Source organism: Solenopsis invicta, chromosome 7, assembly GCF_016802725.1.
Source record: "Solenopsis invicta isolate M01_SB chromosome 7, UNIL_Sinv_3.0, whole genome shotgun sequence".
Classification (NCBI taxonomy): domain Eukaryota; kingdom Metazoa; phylum Arthropoda; class Insecta; order Hymenoptera; family Formicidae; genus Solenopsis; species Solenopsis invicta.
Genome location: NC_052670.1, coordinates 15,781,914 through 15,809,250, shown reverse-complemented (window position 1 = coordinate 15,809,250; position 27,337 = coordinate 15,781,914). Strand labels below are relative to the sequence as shown.

The 27,337-nt window shown below is 29.7% G+C and overlaps 1 protein-coding gene across 1 annotated transcript; it reads right to left on the bottom strand.

Moving 5' to 3' along the window:
* Window positions 1-6,932: 6,932 nt before the first annotated feature.
* LOC105204015 (uncharacterized protein MAL13P1.304) lies at window positions 6,933-18,204 on the bottom strand. The gene is made up of 4 exons (XM_039451759.1): window positions 17,306-18,204; window positions 16,919-17,078; window positions 14,825-14,940; window positions 6,933-12,269 (listed from the first exon to the last, which is right to left on the bottom strand). Exons 2-4 carry the CDS (start codon window positions 17,018-17,020, stop codon window positions 6,959-6,961), a joined length of 5,529 nt encoding a protein of 1,842 aa, XP_039307693.1. The 5' UTR covers window positions 17,021-17,078; window positions 17,306-18,204; the 3' UTR covers window positions 6,933-6,958.
* Window positions 18,205-27,337: the final 9,133 nt, after the last annotated feature.

The following is a 27,337-nucleotide window of genomic DNA, read 5'->3' as shown; positions in this document are numbered from 1 at the left end:
GTTTGTATGATTGTGTAATGTGTATATCACTTGTAATTTAGAATATAAAATTATGGGATGAGATATAGCAACATCGCCATTTCTGAACAGTTGATCGCATTGAACTTTGACATTACATCATAAATATAATTGCTGTTATCGGGAGAAAGCGACAGATACTTGACGATAGCGTCATTTTTTACCAACTTCTCTCAAATCGCTAGATTTTTTTACTTATTTATTTATTTTTTTTTTTAAGATTTTTTTTAAGAAATTGGAATAGAGGGGGAAAATCACCAGCGATTTCTCGTTCCATGAATTTCGCACTTTTACTCACAAAAATCACGTAAAAAACATGATTTTTAGCTTTGAATTTCTCTCAAATTATGTAGACAAATTTCCCAAAATTTTAACTGTGAATGTGTTATGTTGCAAGAATGTAATATTAAACTTTTACACAATTCGTAGCACTTTCATAAAGATAAACAAACTTCTTAACTGGTTAATTATGTCGGTGAAAAAAAGCAAAATATATTGCTAAATTCTTTTTCAATTCTTGTAGTCGATGCGAAACTCATGAAGGTACGATTTACAATTAAAGCAATCCAAGACGTTGTGAAAGAAATTTGGCAAGATTCCATCGGAGAACTATTTATGCAAAAATTCAAAAAAATCCAATGAACGAACAATAAGTACAAGAATACATTAACACCAGTCGGTATCAGTGAGATAATACTGCACATATAATAAATAATTATTTTAATAATTAGCACAAAAGAAGAAAACAGTTGATTAACTACTGTAAAAATAAAAAGAAGAATTCAAAAAGAGTAGTCACACAAGGCTCGCTACTGCTGACGTCAATTAAGCAAAACCAACTTGTTAATACAAAAGTAAAATTTAAAAGCAAGTTTGTTAACTCTGTTAAATAAATTGATTATTTGATTACGCGAATGTGTAACCGCATGAAAGTACCGGAAATGTTGGAATTAATTCGAACGTTTACTTGATTGTCAGCTATTACGAAAGCTACGGCTTTAATTAACATAAATTATTTAGATTCAACTTTAACCTTTTCTAAAAAGTTTCTTTCTTCGAAAGATATAATACCGCAAAACAAATAATTATTTACAAGAAAAAATAACAGTGGTTTTCCTAATTTATTAGTGGTTTTCTTAATTTATTAAAAGATAAACATTCTCTCACATTTTATGATAATTTTTACATATGACGAATTAGTTACATAACAACAAATATAACATTATCACTTCATAAGGTATTATAACGAATTTTTTCTTTTTAATCGCAAATAGTGTTATTTCAAATCTAGTATAAGAATATCAAAAACTTCAATACGTAATATGTCAACTAATTTTTATAGAATAAGCAGTATATGTAACTATACAGTCTGATACAATCCAAGGAAAACAGAAAAGTCAAAATGCATTAATTTGACATCATATTGATAAAAGAAATGATTTAAATTTGATCAAATTATTTTAACTTTTTTATTTTCCTTAAGCTATATATTTAAGTCACTAATATAATTAAATTAACACTTTATATTACATATAAACATATTATTATTACTTATATCTGTACTAGGTAACTTAAACAAAATTCAAGGAAAAAATGTCTTTTATAACTAACTGTAAAAGAAATTAGAAAATTGAAAAATATTTAATTTTTTATGTCATTATTTTTTTTTAGTCATTATTTATTTATGTCATTATTTTTTACTAAAATAAATACGTACATACATGTACACACGTACATACACACGCGCGCGTGCGAGAAATGTATAGGATGTTTCGAAACTGATGTAACTAGAAAGAGAATGATTCTACATGAAAACATAAGTCAGAAACAAATAAAATTTTTTCATACGGTACGTCATTTCCAAAATAATCGAATTTGAAAATTGGCATATTTTAACATAAATTATAAAATATAAAATTTTGTAAACTATTTAATTTTTTTAGTTTTACCTTAATACTTTTTAAACATAGAATAATAAGATGAATAAGTTGAACGAAAATACACAGTTGTTTAAAAAAAAATTATACTATATATAAAAAAATTATGCAATTACACGTTTTTATTACATCAATGATTTTTTATATCACTGATTACATCATTTATCTCATTATTACATACATAAAAGTATTAACTTATTGATTAAAATAATTATCAAAATATTATTGTAGTAGATTTACGAAATATTTTATATTTTATGTCAAAATATGTCAATTTTTTAATATGATCTCGGAAATGTATCATACAAAAACATTTTATTCTATGTTTTCGATTTATTTTTGTCACGTAAAATCACTCTATTTCCGACTATGTATCGTCAGTTACGAAACAACTAGAATATATAAACTAAGAGTTTAAAATTTATTCTTAAAATTACAATAGTCAAGGGACAATATGATATTTTGAAAAATTTTATGTAATTTTTTTTAATATATTGATATCTATCACAATAAAATATTTAAAAAATTTAGTTAAATTTTGGTAGAATTTTTATTAAAATTATAGGAAAAATCTTTAAATTACTATGTTATCTCACACGATTACTTACCGTAATTTTAAAGATAAATTCTAATAAAATTCTCTTTCTTGTGTATATATATAAAATTCGTTGAACTGATTGAAAGTTCATAGATTGCACAGTTATAATTGTGTATTAAAAATATTCATTGTAGTTGTGAAAAATGTAAGGCTTTAAGAAGTTTAAAAATCAATATTTTTGTTACTTTTTTTGCTGTTTCTCTATTTTATTAACGGAATAAAAAAAACGTAAAGCATTAGTACAAATCGTCCTACATACAGAAAAATTCCATTATGAAAATAACACGTCAACCAGTTTTTATGTTTTAATTTTTAGTAACAATGTAATACTGTTTAATTGAGAAATATTTTGATCTGAGAAGCTTAAAGTGTTAAGAAAATATTCTTGATAGCATCTTAAAATGATGCTACCCAGCAAATACAGATAAAACTGTTGTAGAAAAATAGTACGTAAATATAGTATTTTTACATTTATATTGCTGTTGTATTCATGGTTTGCTAGGTAATATGTGTTTTTAAACTAGATCGATACAGGTAAAATTATCGCCTTTGCATTGTTTGTAATGTACCGCATTCCAATGCAAAGATGAGCAACGTTTTGAGCAATAAGGCGCTTCCAAGCAAGCTTGACAATATACCGTACTCTTACGTTTACAGCGTAAACAGGATACGTTGTCCACATCTGAAATTTCCAGATCGTCGTTTATATCCATCGATTTTTCATCATTTTTATTTAATATCTCCAAATTATTTTCAGAAAATATATTCGTATCTAGTTTCTCAAACAACGATGGCGATATGCTTCTAATGCTTACAATACTTGGTATGATATCAGTGACTTTGGAATCGTTATCATTTTCTACGGAAGTACATTCAACAGTATTGACATTAAGAACATTGTTTTCAGCGGAAATCTCTTTTTTTTCATTTACATCAATAGGATCGTTTTCTTGAACGAAGTTACACAAAGAAGTTTGATATGTCTGTTGGAGTTGTTCATTGATTGTGTTATCATTGTGAATATCTTTTATCATCTTTTCCTCTTCCAGATATTCAATGATTAAGTTAATATCACCGTATGTGTCTATTATTTCTTCCTTTTTAACAATCATGATAATATCATCGTGATCTATTATTATCTTTTCTTCTTTTGTATCTTCAAGAAACTCTATTATATCATTGTTATCTTCAGAAAGATAGGTCAATTCCGTCGCATGTTCTCTCGTACTCGATTCACCTTTTATTAATGGCATTTCCTGTAGGCACATTTCTTCTATTTTTAATAGCGATTGCTGACTATTTTCTTCCTCTGTATTTTCAGTATCTTGCGTTTCGGTCACAAATTCTTGACGTATATCAGCTGAATTTGTCTCAGAGATGTTTTTCGAAAAAGTCAATGCTACTTTTGTATTTTCCGCACTCTCGTCGGTATACAGTTTTCCGGAACTTTCGAACACTTCATCGATAGAATTATTACTTTGTTCGTTCGAAAAATCTTCTTGTTGTGCATCTGAGCAAAATTCTGATATTGTTTCGGCGTGCTTTTCCGTAACTTGCGGTATTTTCGTAGATTCGTACATCGTATCATATGATGCTGAATCTTGTGATGTAATTAAGTTATCTTTTTCAGAAGACGATATCTCGTCGCACTGTTTGTCGTTTTCTGATTCCTTCGAATTTTCGTCGATATACAATTCCCTGAAGCTTCCGGACGATTCATCGATAGAACTGTTCGTAGAATCTTCTTGTTGTGCATTTAAGCAAAATTCTATTGATTCGACTTGCTTCTCGTGTATCTCCTCAGAATCTCCTTGAATTAATTTCGTAGATTTGCATTTTGTCGTATTAATTAATGATGCTGAATCTTGTGATATACTTAAATTATCTTCTTGAGAAAACGGTATCTCGCACTGTTCGTCCAAATTTTGTGAACTTTCATCGATATACAATTTGAAAGAGCTTTTGGATGTTGTATCAGAATCGTCACTTCGTTCGTTTATAGGATCTTCTTGCTGTGCCAAGTAAGACTTTGATATTGTTTCGGCATGCGTCTCATGTTGCGTTATTTCCGTAGATTTGCATTTCTCTATCGAAGATACCAAGTCCGACATGTTGTTTAATGAACTTTGTTTTAGACTAGGCGATATGTTTAAGGACTCAAACTGTATCTCTGTGGAATTTAATACTGCAATATTTTCATCATTACGCATTTTATCATTCAAATCTTTATTAATCATTTCATTACCGTCATTATATATTTCGTTATTTTGATCTTTCGTATTACATGAGAATTGTGATGGTGCTTCGTTTTCTGTACTACTATTTGACGTTGCAACATTAGAAGTTTCGTGTGAGTTTTCTATAATCTTAGGCCGTTCTTCGATCAGTGACTTTTTCTGCAAGAGCTTCTTTAGTAAATTATTATTCCGCTCTTGTGAGCTCATGTATTTTGAAAATGATTTTCTGGTTGCAAAATCAGGCGTAAAAAGTGACTCTTTATTTTGCGCTAAATTACTCTTTACCGCTGTAGATTTTGAAGTCTCCAAAATATACAAGTCAGTATCTTGTTTTGAAGATTGTTCCTTTAAATTCTTATTACAGACTGGATTATTTTCATTGACTTGATTAGACTGAGTCTTCGTTAACTCGTCTACGGATGTTTGTATCGTGTTCTCTTGTAAGATTATCCTGCTTCCTGACGTATTGTCTTGTGAATCTTCATCGGCATTTTTTTCAACAGTCTGTGATTTTATTATCTTGCTCTTTATGTAATTACGTAAATGCTGAGAAAAATAAAATAGTGTTGTTTTTTCATGGTGAATGCGTTCATATTGCCGTTTGTTAAGAGAATTTGTCATTTCTTCTGACATGCGCAAATACGATCGTATTTGATTATATAATGTACTTATCTGATTATCCGTCAAATTCATCAGATTAAAATTATAGACAACATCATTTGCTTGTGTATTTTTTGGTAAAGTAGACATTTTATTACTTGTATCGCTGTAATGTTGTGAAAACATTATCGTATTTGGAAATACATCTGAACTCTGCGAAGTGGAAGTTTTTGGAGCAGTGCTAGATGTATTTTGCAATATGTCGTGTGCGCTTAAATTTCCTTTATGTAGATTTATAGACGGTGTCTTTTGCACATAATCTTTATTTTGCGATTGAGGGATTTCTTTATTCACGCTTTGTTGTACATTTTGCGATGTATTGCTAATCGATAAATCAATTGTACATGAATGGTTTGGTTGTAAGTGCTGATTTATTGCAGTTTTGGTACTGCTAATTATATTCTTTAACGCGACATTTGATTGTCCCCTGTTGTTTGCAGAAGGCACATTTGCATTCGCTTGATTTACCGGCAATTTCTGCTGTGGTATCTGTATGTTTTGATCTGGTAAAATATTCTGAATTGAATGATTTTGCATCTTGTGTATTGTAGTAGATTGTAGAAGTAAGGAAAAATGAGCTTCGTTTGGATTTGGACAATTGTATTGTGGTAGTAATTTCGTTCTTCCCAAAGGTGCTTGAGAGACTTGCGAAATGCAGTTTATTTGATTCACTTGATTTGCGCTTTGATGTTTAACATTTCTCATTGTAGTATTGATTTCTGGAGCATCAGGATTTACTGTGAAAGATCCAGATAACGTAACACTGTGTACAGTTTGGCACATCCCAAGAGCAACATTTTGATTTGCAATAAGTGGCGGACAAATTGTTGTCCTCGAATTTATTTGTTTTTGTTGCTGCGCATTAGCAGCAGACGCGATTGCAGTACTGCTAACGGTACTTTTTGCAACATGTGATTGTCTCATATTGGTTATAGGAGGCACGTTTGCATTCCCTCGATGTATTGGCCCGCATGAGTGCATATTAATATTCCGTGATGAAACGTTACTCGTATTCACGGAAGCTTCTGAAATGCCAACATCCGATATATCTGCCCATCGCATATACTTGCCTTCTATCGGATTTTCTAAAGATTGTTGCTGATTGACATTTGATTTACGTGAGTGTGTCGTAGGTGATACATGAGATTTATATTGTTGGCGCATATTTGGCACAAGTTGTCTCGAGTGTGGCATCTGTGAATAATTAGCCGAATTGCCAAATAATTGTTGCTGATTGATGTTCGAGATTGGCACCGGATGTGGTATTATTGAAGATTGCTTAGATTTGCCATTTTCTGTGTCTGGAAATGGAGCGTTTCTAAAAGATGATTGCGTGATAGCGTTTGACATTGACGCACTCGAAACTGATTCGCTAACATTTGGATATTGTGATGCATTTGCGTTCTGTTGTGAAATTAGTGTGGTACGAGTTTCCACGATATTAGAGTACATGTTTAATTCATCCAATGATAGTGATGGATTTAATGACGTACATTGATTAATGTAAGTTAAAACCTAACCAAAACGTCCTGAGTATCTTTCGTACAGAGCAATATTTTCAATTTTTCTAAATTTAAATCTATTTGTTTCACATGTACATACATTTTTTCTGTTAGTTCTATAGTAACATGTCTTATACGTGTATGTCGAATAAAATTGCGACAATATTTAATGTGATCGTAGAGACTTTTCATTATAATTTGAAATGTATAATTATAATTTGTGCGCTCGTTGTTAACATTTGGAGTATTAATCTCAACTGGTGCAACTGGTGTAACTGGTGCGTTTGTTCTAGATGAAAAGTGTATTTGATTAATAGCAGTATCATATGATGGCAATTTGGATATTAATTGAGATATTAATTGAAGATGCGTTGATTGTAAAGATACTGATGGATCAGAAGCCGATTGAGATATTAATTGAGGACGTACTGATGGGCGAGATGTTGGCTGAGATGTTAAATACGGAGATATTGACGAACGAACTGTTGAGGGAGTAGGTGCTGATTGAGCAGATGATAATTGAGAAAATACTAATGGACAAGATACTGATTGAGTAGGCGCTAATTGAGAAGATACTGATGGACGAGGTGCTGATTGAATAGGTACTAATTGAAAAAATACTGACACGCGAGGTGCTGATTGAGTAGGCACTACTTGAAAAGATAATGATGGACGAGGTGCTGATTGAATAGGTGCTAATTGAGAAAGTATTAACAGAGGAGGTGCTACTTGAAAAGGTACTGACGGACGAAGTGTTGATTGAGTAGGTGCTAATTGAGAAGATACTGACGGACGAGGTGCTGATTGAATAGGTACAAATTGAAAAGATACTGACACGCGAGGTGCTGATTGAGTAGGCGCTACTTGAAAAGATAATGATAGACGAAGTGCTGATTGAGTAGGTGCTAATTGAGAAAGTATTAACAGAGGAGGTGCTACTTGAAAAGGTACTGACGGACGAAGTGTTGATTGAGTAGGTGCTAATTGAGAAGATACTGACGGACGAGGTGCTGATTGAATACGTACTAATTGAAAAGATACTGACACGCGAGGTGCTGATTGAGTAGGCGCTACTTGAAAAGATAATGATGGACGAGGTGCTGATTGAGTAGGTGCTAATTGAGAAAGTATTAACAGAGGAGGTGCTACTTGAAAAGGTACTGACGGACGAAGTGTTGATTGAGTAGGTGCTAATTGAACAGGTACTGACGCACAAGGTACTGATTGAGTACGCGCTAATTGAGAAAGTATTAACAAAGGAAGTGCTGTTTGACTAGATGGTAATTGAGAAGATATTGACAGAGCTGATTGAGTAGGTGTTACTTGAGAAGATACTGATGGATGAGGTGTTGATTGAGTAAGCGTTGATTGAGATGTTAATTGAAGAGATTCTGATCGATGAGATGTTGATTGAGAAGATACGGATTTAGAATGTGCTGACTGACAGATTTTTAAGCATACACATTTTCTTATATTTGATGCATTGAGGCTCGAAAATTTCATGGCACATTGACAATTAATTTCCGTAATAGATCGAACTTTGCTATGCGTCACATCCAAAAAAGTCTGTGGTAGCTGTTGTCCTAAATCAGGCATGTTGTATGCAGTTTTAATTCCTTCAGGATTGTCTGCTATTTGTATCTTTTTCCGCTCGATAAACGATGCGTTTTTATCGTCTTTTTGCTGATTATGTACTCGCTCACTTTTAATTTTTTTTGTAATTGTATTATCTTGAGAATGTTGTTCTTCGTTAATTTTCCGTTTGTCGCCCGTGGAAGCGTCATGTATTTGTTTTTCTAAATTAGACATACCGCATGCAAGTTCACTTGATACAGAATTGTTCTCAGTTGTTATTTGTGTTGTTGTTTTGACTGGTTGCATGCATTTATTCCTTTCTCGTTGATTAGAATCCATCGCATTTTCATCTTCTTTTAAAATTGGAGAGTCTTGAAAATTTTGTTGTTGAGAACATTTTGCATTATCTTTAACAGTAAAAACAGAATCATATACAATTTCCTCAGTTTCAGCAGTAATATTTTGATTATCACTTAATGACATATTGTTTTCTGGCCTTTTACTTGTAATCGTCTCTTTGGATCTTTCAGATGATTTATGGTTAATTTCAAAAATTTCATTAAGGAAATTTGGATTATTCTTAAGCGTGTATAAGTTTTCGATATATGAATTTACTGCAGACGAAGATGCTTTTAGTGAGAATTTCTGCGATATTTGAAACTTCAATTTGGGCTTTATGTTTATTTCCACTTCAATATTGTTACTGTTGTCATCATCTGACGAGTGATTATCATTGCAATTTGATTGACTTAGAGATGTAGATGAATTTGTCGTTTGTACGAAAGAAGATTCATCATGTCTTCTTTCCAAAGAATTTTTTTCTGATGTCGTCATTAAAAACTCATCAAGGCTTGTCTTTCCATCTTTTAAAATATCGTTACTTTTTAATAAATTTTTAATAGTTTGCGACATGCCACGGCTGTCTTTTTCGTTAACATTGCACAGTGCTGAATCATTTGCAAACGCGATTGGTAATTCCAAATTTGATATTGCACGTCTTCGTGTATCTTGCGTTAAATCAACACTGTCGCTATTGCATATTTCTTGATTTTCCTGCTGATTTTGTAGAATAGGCATACAAGTCATATCCGCTTGCTTGTCTATGTTTCGATCTTCCATGTCACTCGTATTTTCATCTAAAACTATTTCAATAGTTGATAGGTCATTATCTTTGCTTTGTTCTGCGCGTGTATCACTTTTGCTATTGTTTTCTGTAGCCACAATTGATAAAAAATTCACTACGCGCTGTTTTTTTACCGGGATTGCATTTCTTTTATTTTCTTGCGAATCATTAGCTGACGTGCTACTTATATATTTCGATGCTCGATTTTCTACTTTTTCATCTGTTGCAGTATCATGCATAGAATGTATTTCGATGTTTGTAGTGGAATCGCATGAACTATCGGAGTTTTCTTTAATTGATTCTGCATTCTCTATACTTTTCTGCGAATTATTTGCAGACATGTCACGTATGCATATTGATGCTTCAGCTATCGATGGTTCAACTATTTTCTTTTCTGTCATAGTGTCAGGTGTAGCATAATTTTTTTCGGTGTTAACAGTGCAATTGCATGAATTATCAGATTTTGTTTTGGCCAGTATTGTGCTTTCTGTAATATTTTTCTGGGAATTATTAGCAAAAGTGTCACGTTTACGTATCGATGCTCTACGATCTTCTATCTCGTCTGTTGCATATTCATCGAATGTAGTGTAACATTCTTCGGAGCTTGCAGTGAAATCGCATGAATTATTGCAGTTTTCTTTAACCGATTGTGCATCTTCTATATTTATCTGTGAATTATTAGCACATGTGCCATGCTTACCCGGTCTACCTTCTATCTTTTCGTCTATTGTAGCATCGTGCATAAAGTACTTTTCCGTTACAGTAGAATCGCATGAATCGTCTGATTTTACTTTATCCAAAAATATTACAATATCTATATTTTTCTGCGAATTAACAGATGATGTATCATATGTGCATACCAATGCTCCATCTTTCGCCTCGATTTTGGTTGCAGCATCTTTTACAGCACAATCTTCTTCGGTACTTGCAGAGGAATCGCATAAATTATCGGAGCTTATGTCTTCTGTATTTTCCTGCGAATTATTAACAGATGTTTCGTTTTCGCGTGTCGATGCTTCTCCCACTTCATCTGCAGCATTATATATAGCATAACATTTTTCGGTACATGCTGTGGAATCGCATGAATTATCAGAATTATCGCTCTCCACATTTTCCTGCTTATTATTAGCTAACGTAACACGTTTATCTATCGATGCTTCATCTTCTATTTCCGTGTCCGTTGTAGCATCGTGCGTAGCACATTTTTCGAAATTTGTTGTGAAATCGTACGAGTTATTGAAGTTTATGCCTTCTATATTTCTCTGCAAGTTAGTATCATGTGTTAACTTTTTGTCATCATGCAATAGATCGTCAGATTCTTGTTTCCTTCTTTTCCTATAATTTAACAGAATTTCGCTGTTTTCTTCAGTTTCACTTGTGTTGGAATCGAAGGATCCTTCAAAATATTTCTGAAGTTTTTCTCGTTTTGTTTTATATTTATCTTTTTTTCGCTTACGCGATTTGTAATTTTCACGTTTTTTATATCTTATAATATACCCCCGAATTCTTTGGTTTGTATGATCTAATTTATATTTGAATATTTCGATATTACTATGTGGTACTACTTTATCTGGTGACGTGTTAATTTCATTCTTCTTTCGTATTTTTATCGGCAATGCATTTTGGTCTGAACTTCTGGAACTTACTTTTCTTTTAATTACTACCTTGGAATTTGTTCCAATATGCAGGTTAACTGTTGACAGATTTTTAGATTTTGAATTTATTTTTGTTTGTCTGATATTTTTTCTTATGCCTTTATATTGTAACGATGTATCGATATGTTTAACTAATTCTAAATCTAATTGAACATTTTCATTCTCGTTTGTGAAATCATTAGCTGTTGCTTCTGAAATTATGTTGCTTGAGCTAATATTGCACTCAGAAGAAATATTAACAATTCTAGATTCATTGGAACATTCTTGTAATGTATCTAGTTTGGTTTTTAATGAAGAAATGTTTTTCTTATGTTGTCTAGCAAAAACATTGGCATCTTCCGAGGAATTAATGCTCCTTTTAGGATCAGAACAATGTTTCGTCAATCGAAGCGGTACGGTTGTGTCTGATGATTCGTTTTCCAACGAAGAACATTCCTCATTAACAAATATATTCATTTTTTTTGCAGGAACAGAAATAGATCTATCTTTTGAAAAATTAATCTTACTTTCAGAACAAGAATTTTTATTTGCAAACTTGTGTGTAAAATTCTGTTTCTTTAGCAATTCGTCTTTTGACGAAGACAAGCTACATGCTGCTTTAATATCTAATTTTTCAGACACACCCATATGCTTTGTTGACGTAACATCGATATGAGAATTCTTTTTTGTTGCTTTTTGAGTGAAATCCTGTATAAGATTGATAATTTTTTCCCTTGGCTTTGATAATTCTTTTTCTAACAAATTACATCCTTGCTCTTCATTTCGACAAGTTTTACTAGCATCTAATGTATTGATCGATGCAGTTTCAGCAGCGCTTAAAATTTGTATGTTAGACTGTTGATGAAGATCTTGAGAATCTTCTATCCGCCTTTTTTGGGCATCGTCTCGGTGCTCGTATTGCGATTCCTTGTAGGACGTCATAAAATTTTTATTATTGTTATGCAGTGACTGCAGTGATTTTTCTCTAAAACAGAAATATTTTATGTATAATAATTATAAACATTATAAATGTAATCACATAATGTGACATTTACCTCGAAAAATATTTATAACTGCGCAATTATTAATAAATTAGACAAATAAGACAGTTGAAACAAGTAGAAAACATGTACATATAAATGGTTTTCCATAAAAACCAAACAAATAAATTTTTTCAAATCTGTACTATGACGTTAAATTATTCTCTATTATCAATATCACGTTCAGTATCTTTTTCTAGAGTCAAATAGAAAACAGGAAATATAATTATAAACAGATAATGTAAAATTTCTGTAAAAGAAACACAAGTCTTAAAGTTCTTATTTTATTTTTATACTTCCTCAAAATATTAATTAAGGTCTGTAACTTTGTTTTTATATCTTTTATATATCCAGGTAAAATTAACACATACAATAAATGGTTTGAAAATGAGAAGTTTTTTGTTTCCTAAAAATTCTACTCTTTACGGATTTATTTGTTTTTTATAGGACCCTTCATATATATTTAAAAAATAAATCAGTTTTGCTGCGCGATATGTGCTAATTTTAATACTATTTAATAATATTAATAAGGCAAATTATTAAGGAAAAAAAGATTTCTATATTTCAGAGCGGACACTTATGCAAGTCGATTCCATTGAAATTCATCAATAAATATTTTAAAAGTTGAAGTGCAACTGTTTATACAAAGACTGTCGAATCGCGCATTCGGTTGACTGTTATACAGAAATCCCAAAAAGATTTTACAAATCATCTGCTTGCAAAGAAATGTTGCGAAGTGGTGTATCGCTTTGGAAATTTTGTTCTCTTTTCTTTAGCATTTTTATCGCATTTGGGCTTGATCATTTTTATTGGTAGCCTCGAATTGTCCAAGAATTTTCTAGGAGATTTATATTATAGAAATACGAACCATTTGCGAAAATCCGGATTTTGGATCAAAGAGCGTTAAAGATAATTCTTCATAAAACAGATGCAAGATATTACAATTGTGTTTATTACGTAGTAAATATGCACTACGAAAGTCACATGCTCGATACTTTCACAATTTTACTTCGCGATATTTACACTTATTAATTTACTAAATACCTTGTATAGATATCTTTAATTATTATGCAAACTCATTGGCTTTGAACAAAACGAATAATAATGCACCACTTGATAAATTATTACAATGCTAAAATAATTTTATTAGGCATCCTTCGTAGTATTTTGTGTCAATTATTACTAAAAATGTGTTTTTCGTTGTTAGTCGCACCAACGAGTATCAACCATTGTATAAAAAATCTTTCTACTCGCTAATCTTACAATAGAAGAAACAATAAAAGCAGACGTCTAACCGGCCCAAGCGTTTTGTCCAAATTGTCGTTGTTTCTTTTACAACACCTGTAAACCTATTCTGTAACTCTTAGTGAAAATTCGGTATCAGATGTTATATATGGTAGAAAAACTGCGCATAACGATACCGAGCTGTCATTAAAAGTTACAGAATACGCCTACCAGGTCACACTGCAGGTCACCAATACAAACTACATGAGGAAGGGGCAAGGAAAATAATGACACAGTGAGATTCTTTCATTGTATAGAACTTTTTCTATTGAAAAACATTTTTACGACCAACTGCTGCCAACCGAAGGTTCTTACTCTTAAAATTTTTAAAAAAAGGCCTTTAGAGTTCAAAAATGTTATTTATAATAAATTAAACGTGAGAAAAAAGATATGAGCAAGTATAATCGAGAAATATTGGAACAGTTCTTTTTTGGAGTAAATTAATGCCAAAGCTTGTTTGATGTTTAGAGTTTAGAGTTTAAATTAATTTGCATTCCATATTTGAAAAACTCTTAAAAAATTGCTAGCTTACATTTCTCTCTAAATGTTTTTCTCTAAATAAATATTAATTAAAAAAAATTAAAAAAAGATGTACATATAGCGTAATGTGTTCCCTTCTCACCTAGTACTTATAAAAATTATATTTTAAACACTTAGTGTGTTTTGTGTGAGAAAAAATTTATAGTTTGAACATTTAAAGCACGGCATTTAATACTAACAAAAAGAAGAGTTTAATTTAACACAATAACTCGCTGTTTCTTTTGAGCATTTTGTCGCTAAACAATTAAAATGACACGAATGCCGAAGAATTGAGTCATTTTGCATTGTTAGTTTGAAAAACGTAAAGATATTTCAGGTATAATGTACTTGTATGTTATATTAATATGTATTAATTTATATAATATAATCGCAATCGATATAATGTACGTGTTCATATGTATTGCAATTTTAATGCAATTATAACTTTTTGTTACGATCTGAGTCTAATGTTAAAAAAAATCGTTTATCTTGTAATTAGCACATATATCGCAGCAAAAATGTACCTCATGCCACTTTATGCAAATTAATAAATATTGCATATGCACAACGAATAATTGAACGATGTTGACACATTACAATTTGTGTGTTTATAAATTAGCGTAATTATAAATACGAGCTGCACTCCATGCAGTGATATTGCATTTGAATTAGAAAATCAAATTGAGCGGATACTTACTTGTAACTAGAAACCGGCAATCGCTCAAGAACCACGCATGGTCTGACCGCTAGTTGCATTAATCCCACACGCCTCGCCCGCTTTGATAGTCCTAATTTCCGCAGATCTTTTCTTAGCTGAAACAATTATTTTGTGATATTTCAATATATTCCTTTAACTTCTTTCCTCATGTAAAACTAAAGCAAATTTTAAATGTTCAACAATAGTACAATAATAGGTGCTGATTTACTTGTAAATACTGATAGAATACTGTTCTGATATACACGGCAGTAAACTTTCAAAGCATGCTTGTGCTCAGATAACGTCATAGATTTTGTCGTTGCTTTCTGTTTTTGTTACTGCGACTCGCGAGTTAAGGCAGTTCCAGTGAAAACAGCGGCGTCCATGAAAACATTAACTCTCATAGACGTTTTAATAATAATTACAACAAAAAACTTATTATGAAGTCTTATTATATTCATGGTTCTTTTTCTTCTTCTTCATTAGCATTTGAATTTTTTCAACTAAATCCTCATGAAAATTTTTCTCATAATTTTTATATTAATTGGAACATTTTTCAGAAATATTCAGAAAGTCTACATCTACTTAAAAATTTTTTTACATGTGAATTTTGAAATATTCTGAAAGTTCCCAAAATTTCTAAAAAATACTTTTAACATTTTTATATTTTATATTTTATCAGGATAAAATTAAATTATAGAACAAAAATCTTGAAAATTTTAGTATATTTCATGATTAACATATATGAAAAATTCTCAGAAAAGATTGTAGACAAGATTCCAGTCATATCAAATTTCAATTTAGACAAAATAGATTTTTGCTACTTAAGCTCATTCCTTTATACTGAAGTTGAGAGAGTAAAACTATAAAACGTTTGATTTCCATGTATGCGTTAAGTGTTACCGCATGTCAAACATGTGTATTTCAAAAAATTATGTCAAATGCATGCTTTTTTAAAATGCATTCAAATGCACGCATGTTACGCACGTTATATTATACACATACATGAAGGAAACCCAGAGTAATAAATGAATCATACAGTTAAATGTGCTAACCGAGATCCCGGCGCAAAATATCTCGTATCTCGTAATATTTTTACAACAATTAGAGATAGACAACGAATTAGAGATAAGCCTTATTCAGTCAGATAAGCCTCATTCAGAGCTAGATTATTGCTCAATATTTCTTGTATAATTTTATTTAACTTTTCCAGTATAACAAACTGCGAACCAAAAAACTTTTAATTTTTATATTTGAAATGTATGAAAATTTCTGTTTAAAAAATATTTTAAATTTCTTCAAATTTTACTTTCAAGTTTCTTCGGAAATTAGAATGAGAAAAATTAAAAATAAAATACTTATAAAATCTCTTACAAATTTTATATTTTAGAATTCACATATAATGGATGTTCTATATTAAATTATTAGTAAGTTCTCTAATTTATTAGTAAATATTATAATCTGTCACTCCGTTTATCTTCAAGGATAAAATAATATCTCTAATATTTCTGAATGTAGCTCTGTGTATATGTCCTAATGGTATCTATTGGACAAGTATATCTTTGGACAATGTGCAGTATTTTAATTATATGTAAAAAAGAAGTCTCTCTTGAACATCCTCGAATCATGTTTGGTACATCAAATAACTATGCATGAAGAACGGGACGTTGTTTGGACATTCATACAGTGTCAAATTGTTGCTTGGGCAATAAATAAAAAATATTGTCATATAAAAATTGTATGATCTGTGAAAAAGAACAATGGTAAATTAATTTTTGAAAAACATTGTTTTATTTTTTTACTTTCTCTAAGTTATTCTAAAAATTATTCAAAATTGTATAAATAATTTGATAAATTTTCTAAAAAGTTATAAAATTATATAAAAACTCTGAAATTTGTATAAAAATTTTTAAAAATTATATGAAAATTTTAACAAAATTTTTCACCAGGGAAAACTACAAATTTTATACATATTGTATTAAAAGGTTTTAAATAGATCAAAAAAAGTCGCTGATTACTTTAATATGCATCTTACGAGTTTTCTAAATCTAATGCAGTAAAGCTGATAATTAATTAACCACAGGAAGTTCGTACCTTGACTAGCATGCGACGACGATCTTTGTTTCCGTGAAGGCTCCTCTTCAGTTGGAAATAGTTGTTAAAGGTAAATGTAGCTTGCTTTTTGTATGCTTCCATTATTGCCGGCACAGCCGAGACAATTTTTCGTTGATTTTTGACATCCAAATTCCTGTCCCTGTTCAAGTTCAGAAATCAAAGAACAATTGTAACAATCCTTACTCTTGATCACAATATATAATGGAACTTACACACGAAGTTTTAAAGAACTGAACTATCAAGAAAAAAGCAAACTAATACGCTCTTAAACTACGCAATCGGTGAATGAGATACTTGGTGAAGAATTTTCACGAGAGACCACAAAAGAACACAATACGCTGGGGTTAGTCTTTCATTTATTATTACCTTCTTCGACCTTCCTTTCTTCATTCGCTTTTCTTTCGATTTGTCTAAAGCTCATGAGACATAAAATGCATAGTATGGCACGAGCACAAAATCGCTAGATCAATGAGTCTTATGTAATTCCTTATGTAATATGAAGATTTCACTGAATACTTGTTGGTTCAACAGTTTTAAAGTTGGTTTATAATAGCTGATAATAGCCATTACCATAAGAAATTGGCCAATCATAGTCGATTATTCTTTTGTAAATCAATTATGATTGGCCAATTTCTTATAGTTATGGCTATTATTAGATATTATTAACCAACTTTTATGTTATGCTACACTATGCGTCTTGTATATTCAAGCTCCAACGCGATAATGACCTAATTGTGATAAAGTGCTCTGCCCCCCGCCCCCCTTCTTCTTATGCTCCAAACAGTTTCTGCAGTTTCCTAATTTGCTTGTAGAATGCTGACTTGCTTACTTTTTTTAATTTGGCACTTGTCCCCTGTAATTAGTTGGGGCGATGACGATTTGATCATACAACAAAATTTAATCTTGCTTTCAATGCTCAGAACAACGATTGTTCTGTCAGCCGATTGTAATGCAATCGACAGGCATAAAAATATGCCTATAATGAAACAAAAAGCGTCCGAACACGTAGGCGGTCCCAAACGAACTTTGTGGAATGCTGACGACGTCTTTTGGGAAATCGTGAAAGAAAACTTGAAGATATCTGAAAGTGGTTGAGAGCTAGAGAGAGAAGGGGGGGGGCGGGATATAGAGTGTAGAATTTATGACATCCTTTTTAAAACTACATTCCAAAATATCCTCGAGGAAAATTTGACCCGATATAATACAGTCTACGTTACGTGTACTATATATTTCAAGTAAAATTTTTTTTGGAAAGAATGTTTTGGAGTTTAACCCAAGAAACTATTATTTTATTAGGTATGGGTGTTTGTCACGTAATCATTAAACGCTACAAAAGGTTTATTTTTTACTCCAACCTTTTATTTCTCTTTTTTTCGTGAAACTTTTTTAATTTTTTTTTTTATCTCATTCATTAATATTTATATCTTTTTTTGTCAAACTTTTTCATAGATTTGTTCACATAAAATAAGCTCTATAAAAAAACAAGATTTTTTTCTTTATGAGAGTTATAGACATGAAAATGAAGTTATTTATATTTATGATTTTTTTAGTAGAATTTTATTGATCTTCATTATATAAAAATTTCTGCATTGCAAATCTCGTTAAATGATTTCTATTTCTTACTTTAAACTTTTACTTGTGCATATTTTCTCAAAATTATTTTGCACTTTTTGCGACACATGGGACATAGATTTGCAGCAACTTGAGATTCATATGCCAAGCAGACAAGCTAATCATTAGAAATGTCTAATAATAACGATATTCTTTGCATTTCTTATCACACTTATATATTTCACATCTCTCTTTCTTGCCGTGATATCTGACATTAATTAATATAAATTTTTTCTAATAGAAGAAAAAAGAAACCTCTTCGAGGTCATTCCCCTTCGGAATTACGTTTGAATCGATGTTATTTGGTCGGTTAAACTAAGAGAGATATATTCTTTTGTTTACTAATTTTTTTTTAATAAAAGAAAACATACAAAGTTAAATATTCTTGGAGAAGTCATTTAGAAGTAGTAGGTAGTAAAACGACACAAGTATCGTTTTATTTTTCTTAATATTTAAATAAAACTTTTGTGTCACTAATTGTGAATGGAAAATACCCGGTCAGAGCAACTGCACGATTATATCATACAGACACTTCTTCACTTTCTTCAGAAAAAGGTGGTCAACTTCACAGAAATCACTTTCTCTCCTACTGACGATGAACGTCGATCGAACGCACGTTGTCCCACTATTTATACTTATTGCTAGGTGCAGACACAGTTGATTCATTCAAAGAAACTTACAAGCAGAAATATCGCTTGTTTCAGATTAATTGAATAAAATCACACAAACTTTTGCTAATAACCACAAAGCATTTCTCTCATTTTCTTGTTGTTTCTTCGTTGGGTTAACAGAATGTAATAAATGATAGAGAATGAGTCATTATAGATAAAGCAAATGGTGATGCTGATATTGCGAAACAGCGAAAAGAAAGCTAGTAATCATAGCAATTTCAGAAGCGTCTATTTTATATTGAAAAATATGGTAATTTTGCGTTACTAATATTTTGTAATTTATGTCATTGCAAATGTAGCGATTAAAAACATATAAGAAAAAAATACTCACACAGAAAAATACATACTGTAAATTACTTGAATTAAGTAAATATTACTTATTCAAAATATCAAAAATATTTTTCACATTTATCATGAGTATTAAATTTATTAAATGTATTCTGAATCTTGATTATTTAATACTTCAAATAAGAATATTAAATTAAAACAAAAGTTTGATTTGTTCACTATTCTGATTTTTTAAATAAAATTTTATAATGTTGTTCAAAAGAATATAAATTTCTTTTATTAGTTCATGATAATAAACTTTTTTAAATTTGTAAAGCATATTATTAAACTGTTATCAAGAAAATATTCTTTGTTAAAGAAAATCTTTAAATTAATAAATTGAGTAATCGCTTTTTTTCGCAGTAGAATTGATATCTTTCTATGTACGTAGTGCTGTTGTGTCAAAGAGATGATTAATATGAGGAAGACTAGTTCGAATTATTAATGCTTTCCATTCTGATTTTGCATAACAAAATATTTTAATACATAACGCGCATGCATTATAATGCCCTTGCATAAGATGGTCACATTCCTTACTGATTCAGCAGACAACTTATATTTAAGATATGCGTCTGTCTCGAGAGTAATCAATTCGCGGCACACCTACCCTAAGTAAACAAGAAAAAAAAATGAAAAATGATGCAATAAAATAACCGTATTTTATTAAAATTTATTTTTACTTGCGCTCTCTGGCGCTCGTTTTACTATAAATGCATCATTAACATTAAAAACGTTTGATACTAATTCTTTAATAATAAAGTCAAACATTAATACTGACTAACATCACTACGGTGAATGACAAAGTCAAAGGTTTTATTAAAAATAAAATTTAAGTATAGTTGTAAGTTTTTGTCTACTTTAGAGAAGAATATATCGAAGTTATTGTAGTCGATTTTTCGCGATGCCGATTGGTTCTCTCGCTGCGCTAACTTCGTGAGCGGCCATCATCGCGGAGATCTCGTATTTTGATTATGTGTATTGAGAGGTTAATAGTGTAAAGGCTGTAAGGGACTGGCTTGCAAGTCCGAGGCCGGTATTTATAGTCGATTCTTATATTTAAAATCATCTTAAGTATCATCTTAAGATGCCATCAACCAATCAGAGAGCCGTATTAGCATCTTAAGACGTTACTTAAGACGATCTTGAAATAAAAATCGACTATGAATACCGGCCCGAGTGGATTGTCAGGAAGCCGGAAGAGGGGACCGGAGAGCACACGGAGGTTCACAATCGGATTATTTAAGAATAACACTGTTTTATTCTCCAGCGTGGTTACATCGAGCGACCATACCCACGCAACACAAGGACGTCCTTTAGACGTCCAATGGACGTCGCGGTCGGACATGTCTTGACGTCCAGATGACATACTAATTGTGTCTCGTAGACGTCTAGGAAACGTCCTTCGGACGTACAATGTACCTTCTGACGTCAAATGGACGTCGTTAGGACGTCTCAGTAGGACATAAAAAGGACTTTTATAGACGTTGTTTGGACATTATTTTATATTGCGCGATTAGGACTTTATTTAGTAAAAAATGATATTTATTAGTAAAAGTAGTATTAACCCTGCCGAAAATGTGAGATTAAAACCGATTAAAAAAAAAGTAATCCGAATCAATCGAGATTTTTGCACCGAAAATATGGTGTAAAGACAGATTGAAAATATTATAAAATCGGAACCCAGATAGATTTTTGTTAAAACAGAATACATTAATATAAAACGTTATAAATGTTTAATTTACAAAAAAATATTTCTTGTATTCTTTTCGTTGAAAAAGACTAAAAAAAGATTAAATTTGAATTAAATATTTAATTTTCGTACAAGATTAAGTAACAAACAATACAAATTGTTATTTACATGTAAATAATTATAAAAATTTATGTGGAACAGCGTTCCACACACACGTCACATTTGAAAAAACTGAGAGCGAGTATTCGTCTCGAGGTTACAACAAACAGCTCCTAAAAGTCTTACTGAAGTTATGAGTTGGAGAGTCGGCCGCGGTGGCGCCTAGATATAACGCCCGTGGCCGCATTCGACTCACGAGAAGATCTCTCGCGGCGTGGCCGCCTAGCGGTGGTGCCAGCACTCACTTGTTAAATTCATTTCAATCCGAAATTACAGGATTTCATAAATTATAATTAAATCGAATTTTAATGTATACATGTATTTGATTCACAGAATCATGTAAACAGATATGATTCTGTAAATCAAATATATATATAGTACCTTTTGTTATACCTGCTAGATGTATAATTACTTTCTTTATATTTTAAGTTTACGTTCCAAAACGTTTTTTCCAAGAAAAATTTTACTTGATATAATATACGTTATTATTTATTTATATTTTGAGTAGGATTTTCCTCACAAATAAAATAGCCATTAAATAGCATATTAAATTAATCGTTATAGTATTATACATATGTATTAAATATTACATAATTTAAATATTATATATAATGAAATATTAAATATAAACGAATAATATATTTTATTAAAAAGCTATATACTGTATATTAAAGCTTCTCATATTATCAAAATTTGTAGTTTATGTTTATATATGGTTAAATATATCTTTTGTTAAATATTTTTTAACACGAAAAATTATCTTTATAATTTTATAATTTATAAAATTCTTGTGTTATAATAATAATGATGATGATGATAATAATAAAAATACTCAACTTCGTTGACATATATGTACGAGGTGTGTTCAAAAAGTATCGCGAATTTTGAATTTTCGCGGGTTACGTATATTAGAATTTCGATCTTTTTGTGGCGTTATGTTGGTACTCATGTCTCTCACTTATGCCGACAAGCTCGGCCATTTTGAATGTTCACTTAATTGTTGACAGCTGCTTTGCACAGCTGGCCCCCTGTGACTTTTTCTTGTTCCCTAAACTGAAGAGGCCCATGAAAGGACGACGTTACGCTACGCTTGACGAGATAAAGACGGCATCGAAGGAGGAGCTGAACAAGATAAAAAAAAATGATTTTTTGAAGTGCTTCGAAGATTGGAAAAACCGTTGGCACAAGTGTATAATATCTCATGGGGATTACTTTGAAGGGGACAAAATAGATATTCATGAATAAATAAATAATTTTTGAAAAAACACAAAATTCGCGATACTTTTTGAACACACCTCGTATATAGCGGACCTTTTCGGAACGTACCACCAATATCTGCAAGACATTTAAAGGACGTCCTTAGAATATCTTCAAAATGTCTTATTTAATATAAAGAACAACGCAATTTTCGAATGCATATTTATTATGTATGTATACATATGTTAAATATTACGAATCATCCCAAATATGTCCTGCGGATGTCCTACAAACGTCATACTGCAGCTATGAAAAACCAGGATGTCCTTCGGACGTCTTTGGAACGTCCTATGGACGTACGAAATACTAGGACATTACAAGGACTTTTGTGGTCATGTATTGGACGTCCGGGGACGTCCATGTGTTGTGTGGGTAGTTGATTGTAGTTCAAGAATTTTTGTTTGCAGTTGAAAAATAAATATGTTATCGGTTTTTAAAAAGCAATAAAGAATTATTTAATAGCTACAGCTTAAATGGCATCAGACTTCAATCTAATATTGTTTATAGTTGTTTGTAGTTTAAAAATTATTTTTATAATTTAAAAGTAAGTATATTATTGATTTTTAGAAAACATTTAAGGATTAATTTTTAACTGCAGCACAAATGTCATCACAATTTCTGTTTTTAAGCATCCTTACTTTTAACCTACAAAAAAATTCTTGAATTGCAAACAATTTCTACAAACAATTTTATATAAAAGTATAATACCATTTGAGTTATTGTTATATAATAATTTATAACTGGTTTAAAAAAATCGAAAACATACTTATTTTTAAACTATAAACAAAAAATCTTAAACTACAAACAACTACAAACAATTTCAGATTGAAATTTGATACCATTTGAGCTGTAGCTATTAAATAATTTCTTACTGTTTTTTAAAAACCGATAACATACTTATTTTTCAACTGCAAACAAAAATTCTTGAACTACAATTAACTACAAACAAAAACTCTTTCACTACAAACAACTACAAACGATTTTTAATGACGATATGATGTAATTTTTTTTTATTGTAATTTAATACCCAGCTGTTATTTAATAGTCAATTACAAACATATTTTTTATTACAAACAAACATTTGATACTACAAACAACTACAAACAATTTTATGTAGATGTGGGATGCCATTTGTGCTGTAGTTATAAAATAATTCCCTACTGTTTTTTAAAAATTGATAACGTTCTTATTTTTAAACTATAAACAAAAAACTACAAACAACTACAAACGATTTCAGATTGAAATCTAATGCCATTTGAGCTGTGGCTATTAAATAATTTCTTTTTTTTTTTTTAAACCGATAACATATTTATTTTTTAACTACAAACAAAATAATGTTTACTACAATAATCTATAGACAAAATTATACAAGAAACACACTTTAAAATCTGATTTCGTAAAAGTCGGGTGCCAACTTCACGGAGGTAGTTTTTTGTGCATCTTTGGTCGGGGCGAACAAAGCTCTTCTTGAGTAGAGACTCTATAATAATAATTATAGGGTCCCTATTTTCAGCATCCATACATCATTGAGTGTGCCCAATACCGACGAAGCGTCCAAACACGTTTATTTAAATTAATCTGAACTTAAACTAAACTTAAACTAAAAATAAAGTTAAAATTAAATTTAAACTGAACTCAAATTAAACTTAATAATAAATAAATAAATTATAAATAATGTAGCATTATTTTTTTTACTGAAATCGCAATTAAATCACGAAACGCTCCGCTATTCTTTCACATTTTGTTAAATTATTTTTTATAAAAAAATAATGCAAAAAATTATTTTTTTAGTTTTTCTCTAACTGTATGAAGGGGAGAATTATACGGCAGGAAAGAATCTAAAGACATCCTTGTAAATTACTGGTTCAATTAAATTGAACAATAATTAATTATTTATTTTGAGTATGAACAAATGTATTTTCAATGCTTAAAATAAATAATCAATCACTAATCCATTTAATACTGTAAAAGAACTATTACAGAATTATATTATCCAAAACAGGAAAGAAATATTTAAAAAATGTTTTTTAAATGTTTATTTTTTGTTAATATTTATTTTCTCAACTCATTTCGGGAAACAATATTTATTTAACATTTATTTAACTTTTTTTTTCATTGAAAAATTATTTAAAAAAATGTTATCTCAAAAACATTTTTAAAACATTTATTTAATATTATGTAAACATTTATTTTTTATGAATTAATCATTTCAGAAAATAATTTCAGTTAACATTTTTTAAACGTTTATTTAACGTTTTATAAATATTTATTTGTCATTAATAATTCATTTGAGATAACGATTTTACAAAATATTTTTTAAATGTTTATTTAATATTATGTAAACATTTATTTGTCATTAATTGTAGATTAGAGAAAATGATTTCAGTTAACATTTTTTAAACGTTTATTTAACATTTGGTTAATATTTAGTTTTTATTAATTGTTTATTTAACGAAATAAATTCAGTTAACATTTTTTAAATTGTTATTTAACATTATGCAAACATTTATTCCCCATTAATTTTTTGTTATACAAAATAATTTCAGTAAACGTTTGCATAACGTAATAATTTATTTAATATTTTTTCAATACTTTGTTTCTTTATATGTTCTAACAAAACAAGCGCGCGTTACACAACTTTCGATATTATATAAGTTTCAAATTATAAATTTACTATTAACCCTCGATATACATAACGTCAAAATGCGATCTCTGCGATGACAGTAGCTCACGATCAGTGTGTAGCGCGGGAGAACCAAAATCAGCATTACGGAAAAGCGTCAACAATAAACTTTGAAAGATACAATTATCGATTTACAATAACATGCACTTTTTCAGACAGAGAAAGATAGGAGAAATATTTTTCAAGTTTTTATTTTTTATGAATTATTTATTTCAGAAAATAATTTTATTTAACATTTTTTAACGTTTATTTAATGTTTTGTAAATATTTATTTGTTGTTAATTATTCATTAAAAAGTAACTTTAGAAAACATTTTTTTAACGTTTATTTAACATTATGTAAATTTGCTTTTAATTATTCACTTGAGAAAATGATTTTAGTAAATATTCATATTTAATATTTCTTTATATTTCTTAATATTTCTTTAATATTTTTTTAATGTTTATTTTTTATGAAGTACACCCACGGTAATTGATTCTGTTCCTCAGAAAATTTTCCAAACTGAGAAGTTACCATCTTTCCACATACTCGCAGTTCATGATTAATGTAACGACTAGAATTATTGGTCGTTACGTTGATCATGACCTGTAAGTATGTATAGAAAGATAGTGACTTCTTAATTTGCAAAATTTTCCGAGGGACAATATCAATTACAGTTTTTATGTGAAAAAGTCATTTCAGTAAACATTTTTTAAATGCGTATTTAATATTTATCTTATGTTAATTTTATTTATTTTTTTCTAAAAATATATGTTTATTTAATGTTTATTTAACATTTAAACTATTTATTTTTTAATTATTATTTATTTTAAAATCCATTTAAAAAACTCTTAGGTAACATTCATTTAACATTTATTAAATATTTTTTACATTTATTTATTTAAAAGCTTATTTGTAAATTATTTATTTGCGGTCATTTAATATTTAATGATATTATGAACATTAAATATTTCGTTATTTAATATTAAATAAATGAAAAATAAATAATTTTTAAACTAGCTTTTAAATAAATAAATATAAAAAAGATATTTAATAAATGTTGAATGAATTAAGTGTGTGTGTGTGTGTGTGTGTGTTCTTTTTTAATAAATTTAAAAATGAATAATATATTGACAAATGAATAGTTTAAATATTAAATAAACATTAAGTAAATACAATTTTATAAATGAATATTAAGTAAAAAAATTAACATTAAATAAACATTAAAAAAAACGTTTACTGAGATAATTTTGTCACATGCATAGTCTTTCATGAAAAATAAATACTTAAAAAATATTAAATAGATCTTAAAAAAATATTGAGTATATGTTATATAAATGTTTAGTGAAATCAGTTTTTTAATTGAATAATTAATAGCAAATAAATATTTATATAATGATAAATAAACGTTAAAAAAATGTCTTCTATAGTTATTTTTTTAAATTAATAATTAACGACAAATAAATATTTCTCTTGTGTCTGGTCTGTCACGGCAGCAAAATCGTTAACCGTTTATATTCGTTCAAAATGTACATCACAATAATTTTCGTCAATTATTATCATTGGGTATTACATATGAATTTTGTGTCCGTTACAGCGTTTCATCATGTAATTATTTGACAAATCTCGGATCTCGATGTCCTTACATCGCCAATTAATGAAGTGACGGAACTGGTGAATTTTGTACATTATGGAAAGCTTTATCTGGAGTTGTCATCGACCTTCCATGTACAACAGCACTTGTGAGCTGCGACGTAACGAACATAAATCTGCGAAATGAGCGTTTGTAACTGTTTCCTTCGTTTTTCTTTTATCTTTCGTTGGAAAAACTTGTAATTTATTTATTCAAACTATTTATTACGGCTGATGAAGGCTAAGTATAGCCGAAACGTTCTCTTATCAATTGTTATTTGTGTATTAATATAATATATGTTTTTAATTGGCATCCAAATCATTTAACTCGTTTCTCTGACCTAATCTTTATATTTATGTAAATAAATATTTACAAAATGTTAAATAAA

Excerpts from the sequence above, each read along its gene's own strand:
- LOC105204015 (XM_039451759.1), bottom strand. The coding sequence starts at position 17,020 with ATGGAAGCATACAAAAAGCAAGCTACATTTACCTTTAACAACTATTTC. Across the intron at positions 14,941-16,918 it reads GTCGTCGCATGCTAGTCAAG|CTAAGAAAAGATCTGCGGAA; the intron begins GTACGAACTTCC and ends TAATTGTTTCAG. Across the intron at positions 12,270-14,824 it reads TTGCCGGTTTCTAGTTACAA|AGAAAAATCACTGCAGTCAC; the intron begins GTAAGTATCCGC and ends TTTCTGTTTTAG.